This window comes from Mauremys reevesii, linkage group 13 (assembly GCF_016161935.1).
Source record: "Mauremys reevesii isolate NIE-2019 linkage group 13, ASM1616193v1, whole genome shotgun sequence".
Lineage (NCBI taxonomy): Eukaryota > Metazoa > Chordata > Testudines > Geoemydidae > Mauremys > Mauremys reevesii.
This window is the reverse complement of record NC_052635.1, coordinates 9,898,291-9,908,120: the sequence shown is the minus strand read 5'-3', so window position 1 is coordinate 9,908,120 and position 9,830 is coordinate 9,898,291. Positions and strand designations below refer to the sequence as shown.

Genomic DNA, 9,830 nt, shown 5'->3' with positions numbered 1-9,830 from the left:
ACACATGCATACGAATAGAATAAATACATTCAGTAGAACATAACCTTTTCAAAGATATGTTACATGGCATATGTAGCAGAAACATATTCCAGTTATGTCATATTTACATTCATAAGCATATTTCTATAAAGCATTATAGGGTGCAATGTCACAACACTATTCAGACAAACATTAAAAACATCCCCACTTGTTACAGGTGTCAAATAACTATTAAAGGAACAGGCAGTATTATAGAGGAGGAAAGTGAGTCCTAAAGAGATTATGTGAAATACCCAAGGTCACATAGTAAGTCAGTGACACCGCTAAGAACTGAACCCATATTTCCTATACTCCCAGCCAACAACTGTATTATAACCAACAGAAATATTCTTGTCTTCATGGAGTTAAATGGCTAAAATTAGGAATAAAGGACACACACCCATTTTGGGCAGTCACATCTTCCCACGCTTTTCTTTCCAACAAGAAATAAATTTTCTATCTACCAGCCTCTTTAGGGCTTCACGCACTTCCCTGTTCCTCAGACTATATATGAGGGGATTCACCATGGGGGTCACCATGGTATAGAAGATGGAGAAGACTTTATTCAGATCTAGGGAGTGGTCAGCGGCTGGTACCACATACATAACAATCAGAGTCCCATAGAATGCGGTGACTACTACAAGGTGAGATGAGCAAGTGGAAATGGCCTTTTGTGACCCAGCGGTGGACGGGCGGTTGAGGATGGCAGATAGGATATAAATATAGGACACCACGGTTAACAAAAAAGGGACCAGTGTCAGAGTGGAAGACAAGAAGAAGGAGACCTTTTTGAAGAGGTAAGTATCTGAGCAGGCCAGCTTCAGGAGCGGGGAGAAATCACAGAAGAAATGATCTATTTCATTGGGACCGCAGAATCTTAAGCTCGACATGAACAGAATGGTCACCAAGGTGATCACAAAGCCACTGATCCAGGAGGCAGCTGCCAGGCAAAGGCACATGCCCCTGCTCATAACAGCTGCATAGCGGAGCGGATTGCATATTGCTAGATACCGGTCATACGACATCATGGACAGGAGGAGACACTCGGTGCCACCCAAGGAACCAAACAGATAAAACTGGGCCATACAGCCACTGAAAGAGATTGATTTTGCCTCATTGAGGAAGCTGGCTAGCATACAGGGGAATATGTTGGTTGTGTAGCAGATCTCCAGGAAGGAGAGGTTACCCAGGAAAAAGTACATGGGGGTATGAAGGCTCTGCTCAGCGGACAGTGTGATGAGCAGGAGGGTGTTTCCCACCAGGGCTACAAGATAGAAAAGTAAAAACAACACAAAGAGTAGGATCTGCACTTCATGGCTCTCTGAAAATCCCAGCAGTATGAACTCCGTGACTGATGTTTCATTCCATAGGAGGAGCTTTGCCATATAGGATTTAGCTGGAGAAAAGTGACATTAGAATGCAAGTAAGTATTACAGAGACTAATCTGAAGTTCTTACTCTGTCTTTACTCATTCCTCATTAAGGGCTAGATTCTGGCCTGACTCGTTTGGTGAAATTCACCCCTGTGCACAGGGGCCAGTGGAAGAGCTATTCTATACTTCGGCCCCAAGTGCACTTTGATACAGTTCATCCCCGTCTGTGGTACCTCGGGGCACCACCTCTATGGCTCCTGGCTCCTCAACCATCATCTCTCTTGGGCAGAGACTTGTGTCTCCCTCCCTCCTGACCCCCACCATATTTCCAGTCTTCACAGTTCCCTGACTGTGCTGTGAATTTTCCGGAAAGATCATCTGCCTCACCAGGCCTGCTTTGCCTTTGTTCCGCAGAAGCTATAAATAGTATAACTGCTCACTGTTCAATTACCACACCACCCTTTCTAAGCAAGCACATTGATTCTGAGGGTGAGATCATTGCAGAGAAAACACTAAGAACATAAGAATGGCCATACTGGGTGAGACCAAAGGTCCATCTAGCCCAGTATCCTGTCTTCTGACAGTGGCCAATGTCAGGTGCTTCGGAGGGAATGAATAGAACAGGGAATCATCAAGTGATCCATCCTGTCATCCCTTCCTAGCTCTGGCAAACACAGGCCAGGGACACCATCCCTGCCCATCCTGGCTAATAGCCGTTGATGGACCTATCCTCCATAAACGTATCTAGTTCTTTTTTGAACCCATAAAAGAAGCTGCACACCTGCTAATCACATCATTAGAGACTACCCCAACTCCAACCAGGGCTCTGGCCAGTCCTTCAAATACCACTGAGGGGTTGTGGGGGTTTTTGTGCTTACAAATTCATAACTGCCTTGGTTCAGAACAAGTACACTCATGTAGCTATGAATCACTTCTTTATACAGTTTCAGTCTTTGACCTGCCCTCATTTAAGAGCTGATCTATAGACAAAGGGTCACCTTTTCCCTCAGTGTGGGGGTTACATTAGCATACATCTCTGCTTAGAGATTTCCTGGGGAACCCATTTAACTTAAAAATTTCACATTGTTCCAAATAGTTCCTTGAAGCTCATAACCCTTCCCAAGATTTTCATTAGTCAGGTCTCCTCCTTAGAGATGTTACATTCATCCCACGATAATAGAGAAACATTTACATTTTTAATACAATGAACTCCTAAAATTACTGAGTTCAATAGGGTTTAATGTAATATAGTAAGGTCTGCCCAGGATATTGCAGGAAATTGCCATGTCTGTCACACGTTTATGCACCATTTAAATTCCACTTGGGACATTTGTAGTGCGTAGGCTTTTAGCAGGACAATCTGCAGATCCATTTCATGCAATCATTTCATCCACTGAGTGATATTCTACCCCGTGACTAGTCCCAAGTGCTATTCAAAATGACAAAGAATGGCAAAATTGAAGCCTTTCTTGAAAAGCCACTCACAAAGGCTCAAAGATCAGAGCCCGAAACTGTTACTCCATTTTCCCCCCTGGTTTATACAGCCAAATTCCCACTGAAGTAATCATGAGTTTGGTTGATCTAGGACTTTAGGAAGTGGCACACTGTTTATGCAATCTTCATCCACTTTGGAAATCGCAGTGTGGGGGCCTGGGTTTTAGAGATGCTGATACTAATTATTTCAGCTGCAGTCATGGACTTTTACTAGAGCTGGTTGACATTTTCTGAATTTGAATTTTTTGGACAAAAAAAAAATCAGGATGAAATGTTTCCCACACTTTTCATGGTAATTTCCCCCCTTTTTGGCAGCAGCTGTGGTACTGATCCCTTCTGAAAACTGGCCTCTAGATCCCAGTTACATGCAAATATATTAATCACTATCATCTAGAAATAGACATCACTTTTCAGAATCAAGAAAAAATAACAAGAGTGAATACATTAACTTCCCATCATACCTGGTCAGATTCTTATCCAATTTAAATCCACTAACACCAGTAGCAGCAATTCATTTTCACACCAGTGCAAATGAGCTCAGAATCTGGCCTGTGTTTTCTTTGTAGAAATGCACTGTAAAGGCCCTGATCAGATTCACATGTTCAGTAATTATTTGGGATAGTTACCTTTCCTTCCTGATGTTTTCCTCTTCTTTCCATAAGAATTGCAGATAGAAGGAGAGAATGGAGAGGATGGATTTGAACCTCTTGTCTTCAAGTATCACTCTGTATGGTAGCCAAGAGATGAAAAAGTAACCTCTCCTTCTATCTAACAATGTGATATTTATATCAGACAGCAAGATCTCCCTTGATGCTCTTGAGGGGCATAAGAATTACTGAGCTGGAGAGCTAATAATTTTGTTTTGAAGATTGAGTAAACAGCAATTTTAATTACAATTGTAACCTCAGATGAAGAAGTATTGCAATAGCTGGTCCATTATGGGAGGTCTCTAGTGGATGCAGAGAGTGGTCTGCAGCATGAAGTCCTCATTGAAACATGTCAACCCCACTGTATTCCTGCTGTACTAGTGAAAAACACTTTTGCATGTCATTAGCTTAACACTGCAACTTGAGACCATTATTCCTTGTTCTGTCATCAGGTCCCACTGAGAACAGTCTAGATCCATCCTCTTTGGAACTCCCTTTCAGGTAGTTGAAAGCAGCTATCAAATCCCCCCTCATTCTTCTCTTCTGCAGACTAAACAATCCCAGTTCCCTCAGCCTCTCCTTATAAGTCATGTGCTCCAGCCCCCTAATCATTTTTGTTGCCCTTCTCTGGACTCTTTCCAATTTTTCCACATCCTTCTTCTAGTGTGGAGCACAAAACTGGACACAATACTCCAGATGAAGACTCACCAATGTCGAATAGAGGGGAATGATCACGTGCCTTGATCTGCTGGCAATGCCCCTACTTATACAGCCCAAAATGCCGTTAGCCTTCTTGGCAACAAGGGCACACTGTTGACTCATATCCAGCTTCTCACCCACTGTAACCCCTAGGTCCTTTTCTGCAGAACTATTTTTTAGCTATTTGGTCCCTATTCTGTAAGAGTGAATGGAATTCTTCTGTCCTAAGTACAGGACTGTTCACTTGTCCTTGCTGAACCTCATCAGGTTTCTTTTGGCTTAATCCTCTAATTTGTCTAGTCCCTCTGTATCCTATCCCTACCCTCCACCGTATCTACCACTCCTCCCAGTTTAGGGTCATCTGCAAAGTTGCTGAGGATACAGTCCACACCATCTTCCAGATCATTAATGAAGATATTGAACAAAACCGGCCCCAGGACCGACCCTTGGGGCACCCCACTTGAAACCGGCTGCCAACTAGACATGGAGCCATTGATCACTACCCCTTGAGCCCGATGATCTAGCCAGCTTTCTATCCAACTTGTAGTCCATTCATCCAGCCCATACTTCTTTAACTTGCCGGCAAGAATACTGTGGGAGACCATATCAAAAGCTTTGCTAAAGTCAAGATATATCACATCCACTGCTTTCCCCTCATCCACAGACCCAGTTATCTCCTCATACAAGGCAATTAGGTTAGTCAAGTATGACTTGCCCTTGGTGAATCTGTGCTGACTGTTTCTGATCACTTTCCTTTCCTCAAAGTGCTTCAGAATTGATTCCTTGAAGACCTGCTCCATGATTTTTCCAGGGACTGAGGTGAGGCTGACTGGTCTGTAGTTCCCTGAATGCTCCTTCTTCCCTTTTTTAAAGATGGGCACTACATTAGCCTTTTTCCAGCCATCCGGGACCTCCCCCGTTCGTCATGAGTTTTCAAACATAATGGCCAATGGCTCTGTAATCACATCCACCAACACCTTTAGCACCCTCCCAGGGTTGGCTCTAGGTGTATTGCCTCCCCAAGCAAAAAAAAAAATTGGCTGCCCCCACCCTGGCACTGGGCTCCCCCCACACCCACCTTCTGCCCCGGCCCTGGGCTCTCCCCCCACACCCGCACTCCCTGCCACCCAGCCCTGGGCTCTCCCTCCAACACACCCTGTGCTCCCCAGCTCTGGGCTCTCCCCTTTCTCCCCACCAGTGCCCCCTCACCCACACCCTGCCGCCCCATCCCTGGGCTCTGCCCCCTTCACCCACACCCCATGCCGCCTAGCTCTGGGTCACTGGTAACTTGCTCCCAGACGGGTCATTCAACAGGAATTTTGGATGTGCACAGAAGCCAGACAGGATTGGTTCCCATATAGCAGGGGTCCCAAACGTGATGCCCGCGGGTGCCATGGCACCCACGGGGGGCATCCAAATGCGCCTGTGTCCTGGCCGGTGGTCAAGCATCCACCAAAATACTGCCGAAATTTGGCGGCGACACCTCTCAATGACGCCACTTGCCGCCAACAAGCGACGTCATTGAGATGCGTCACCGCTGAAACGCCGCAGAAATTCGGCAGCATTTCAGCAGATGGTCCACGGCCGCCACGGACCACTGCCATATGGTTGCAGAACTGCAGTAAAGTGGAACAATTTTCAGGTTGTGTGATTGGAGGATATCTGGATGCAAATTATAAGACTGTCCTTCATAAATGAGGAAAAGTTGACGTGCCTTTATTATTCTTTTGTTCCACTCTGTTTCTATGGGGAATTTGCCAGTGCAATATCACTGTCTTCCTTTTAAACAAATACAACCAAAAAAAAAAAAAAGAAAAAAAGGCAATGGCTGTTGAAAATCACAATTCCAGTCCTAAAAACCACTGGGAAACATTTCTTGCTCAATTTTATCCTACTTTTTCTACAGCAAATTACAGTGGATCAGTATATTTGATTTGGGAGAAATGAAGTAACAGCTGCCCAAATTGAGCTTGAGCACTCCTGAACTTTGAGGGTGTTCAAATCTAGAAGGCAGGTGCTAGATTCCCTTTCTGAATATTAGCTAAATCTGGAAAGGAAAAGTCAATTTCTGCTTCCATGGCTCAGAAGTGGAAATCCTCCTAAGTGCCTGGTACTGTATCTAAAGCTGCCAAAGTCCCCTAGTAGAGCCTCTCCTCCCTTACTTTTCAGTTTAAATTCTAGTGGGATCAACATACCTCCCTTGCTAGGCTTCAGACAGAGAGGGGCACTGTCCACCCAATTCCTTCTTTGGCGGCTGCAAGGTGAGGTCACACCAGTATCCCTAATCCAATCTGGGGATGTCTTCTGAAGGGGATATCTGGGGAAAAGCCTTCTACTCCATGGGCACACTTGTTCCCCATTCACAACGCCACCCCGCTCTAGCAGTGAGCTCTCCATTCACAGCAAGCTGCAGCATGAGGTTTCAGCTCCCATACTCCCTCCCCCTCCCTTTCCTGTTGATAGCAGCCAAGGGAATGCTGGGAAATGTGGTTCTTGCCCTGCTCCAGGGCTGGCTCTATAGTCAGGGAGCTAACCAAGGAACTACAGCGCCCAGGCCCCCCTGTTGGTTTCTCAGCACCCAGGCTGGAACTCTGCAGCTGCTGCCCCTGAAAATGGGCTGCCTCAAGCACCTGCTTGCTTTGCTGGTGCCTAGAGCCGCCCTGTCCCAAGGTCTGTGAGAGTGAGGGATCATCCTTCAGGATAGGTTGTAGATCCTTGATGGTGTGCTGGAGAGGTTTTAGTTGTGGGCTGAAGGTGACAATTAGTGGTGTTCTAACTAACCCAGAACCTATCCTTGCAGCAAACCCCGTTGCCATCTCTGTCTGCATATCTAATCAAGGGACACCATCATAGGACTTAACCACATCAGCCACACCATCAGGGGCTCTGTCAGGGTTCCTTCCCCACTCTGAACTCTAAAGTACAGATGTGGGGACCCGCATGAAAGCCCCCTAAATTTATTTCTACCGGCTTAGGTTTAAACCTTGTACGCTGCCACCACTAAGTGATTTAACAAGAAAGAAGGAAAGGACCACTTGGAGTTCCTCTTCCCCCCAAATATCCCCCCAAGCCGTTATACCCCCTTTCCTGTGGAGCCTTGAGAATAATATCCTAATCAATTGGTTACAAAGTGATCAAAGAGCCAACCCCCTGGGTCTTTAGACAATGGAAAAATCAGTCAGGTTCTAAAAAGAGTAATTTTATTAAAAAGAAAATGTAAAATCAGGATGGAAAATAAATTTACAGGGTAATCAGATTCAAAGAGCCCAGAGGAACCCCCTCTAGCCTTAGGTTCAAAGTTACAACGAAACAGGGATAAACCTCCTTATAGCAAATGTAAAATTCACAAGTTGAGAAAACAAAGATAAACTAATACTCCTTGCCTGGCTTTTACTTACAAGTTTGAAATATGAGAGACTGGTTCAGAAAGATTTGGAGAACATGGATTGATGTCTGGTCCCTCTTAGTCCCAAGAGCAAACACCACCAAAACAAAGAGCACCAACAAAAGCCTTCCACAGCCCTCCCCCAAGATTTGAAAGTATCTTGTCCTCTTATTGGTCCTTTCGGTCAGGTGTCAGCCAGGTTACCTGAGCTTCTTAACCCTTCACAGGTAAAAGGATTTTGGTGCCTCTGGCCAGGAGGGATTTTATAGTATTGTATACAGGAGGGTTGTTACCCTTCCCTTTATAGTTATGACAGACTTGTTCGCCTGCATATCTAACAATGTGATATATGCCATCATGTGCCAGCAATGCCCCTCTGCCATGTGAATTGGCCAAACCAGATAGTCGCTACACAAAAGAATAAATGGACACAAATCAGATGTAAAGAATTATAACATTCAAAAACCAGTGGGAGAACACTTCAACCTCCCTGGTCACTTAATTGCAGACCTAAAAGTGGCAATTCTTCAACAAAAACACTTCAAAAACAGACTCCATTGAGAAACTGCAGAACGGGAATTAATTTGAAAACTGGACACCATCAAATTAGGCCTGAATAAAGACTGGGAGTGGATAAGTCACTACAAAAACTAATTGTCCCCGACTGTTACTCACACCTTCTTGTCAACTGTTCAAATGGGCCACCCTGATTACATTAGCCTTATTACCACTACAAAAGTGATTTTTAACTCCCTTGGTATTTTACTGTTAAGAATAGGCCACTTCCATCTCAATTGAATTGTCTTGTTAACACTGACACCCACTTGGTAAGGCAACCCCCATCTTTTCATGTACAGTGTATTTATATCTGCCTACTGTATTTTCCACTCCATGCATCAGATGAAGTGGGTTTTAGTCCACAAAAGCTTATGCGCAAATAAATGTGATAGATCAAACACTCCATTTCATGTCACCCTCTATAAATGAACTCATGAAAGCCACACAGTTCCTGACAGCTTTTCTCAGGGCCTCCATGACCTCTTTGTTTCTCAGGCTGTAGATGAGGGGGTTGGCCAGGGGAGTCAGGACGGTGTAGAAGACAGAAAAAACTTTGTTAAGCTCTCGCAGTATCTTAGTTTTTGGTAAAATATACACAATGATTAGGGTGCCATAGAAAGTAGTAACCACAATAAGGTGAGAGGAGCAGGTGGAAAATGCCTTTTGCCTCCCAGTGCTGGAAGGGATTCTCAGGATGGCAGTTATGATACAAATGTAGGATGTCAGGGTTAATATAAATGGTGGTAAAGTGAATAGGAAGGAGCCCAAGAAGGTCACAAGTTCCATCTGGTGGGTGATACTACAGGACAGTTTTATCACTGGAGTGAGATCACAAAAGAAATGGTCCATTTCTTTGGGACCACAGAAAGTTAATTGTGACATTAAAGATATTATTATGGTAACAACCAAAAATGCACTTAGCCAAGACCCACCTGCTAGCTGGAGGCAGAACCTGTCATTCATATGGGTTGAATAATGCAATGGTTTACATATTGCTAAATACCGATCATAAGACATTGCAGCTAGCAGGTAACATTCTGTACCTACTAGAGAACCAAAGAAATATAATTGCACCAAGCAGCCGCTAAGAGAAATGGTTCTGTCCCCAGTCAGGAGACTGGCCAGCATCCTGGGCAGGATGGTGGAGGTGTAGCAGGTCTCCAAGCAGGACAAGTTCCCCAGGAAGAAGTACATCGGGGTGTGAAGGTGCTGATTGGCCACAACTAGCACAATGATGAGGATGTTCCCGGCCAAGGTCACAACGTAGGTCACTAGCAACAACAGGAAGAGAAGGATCTGCAATGCGGGGACATCCCCAAATCCCAGGAGGATGAATTCAGTGAAGGTCGTTTGATTTCTCCACTCTGTGTTTGCCATTGTCATATCTAGGGAACACAAACAAATCCAAAAATACAATTTGAAGAGAATAAACCTAAACCACGTCTTTTAAATTCCAGAAATGTTCAGAACTCCTCATTCTCTGCTATTTACCTTTCCAACAATTGGGTCAAAACCCCAGACCATGGTATTTATTTGCCTGGTATCTCTCATTTTGGAACAAATCATGCATATTCTGCCATTCAAACTCCACCAGTAAAAGATCAAATAATGGCTCAGGCTACCCAACTTAGAGGTGGTTGGGAAATTGCTTTTTTTT

The 9,830-nt window shown here is 44.6% G+C and overlaps 2 protein-coding genes across 2 annotated transcripts; both read right to left on the bottom strand.

Moving 5' to 3' along the window:
* Positions 1–431: 431 nt before the first annotated feature.
* LOC120379952 (olfactory receptor 5A1-like) lies at positions 432–1,403 on the bottom strand. The gene has a single exon (XM_039497463.1). The coding sequence runs from the start codon at positions 1,401–1,403 to the stop codon at positions 432–434; it is 972 nt and encodes a 323-aa protein (XP_039353397.1).
* Positions 1,404–8,566: 7,163 nt separating this feature from the next.
* LOC120379951 (olfactory receptor 11A1-like) lies at positions 8,567–9,550 on the bottom strand. Its single transcript, XM_039497462.1, has one exon. The coding sequence runs from the start codon at positions 9,548–9,550 to the stop codon at positions 8,567–8,569; it is 984 nt and encodes a 327-aa protein (XP_039353396.1).
* Between the last annotated feature and the right edge of the window lie 280 nt (positions 9,551–9,830).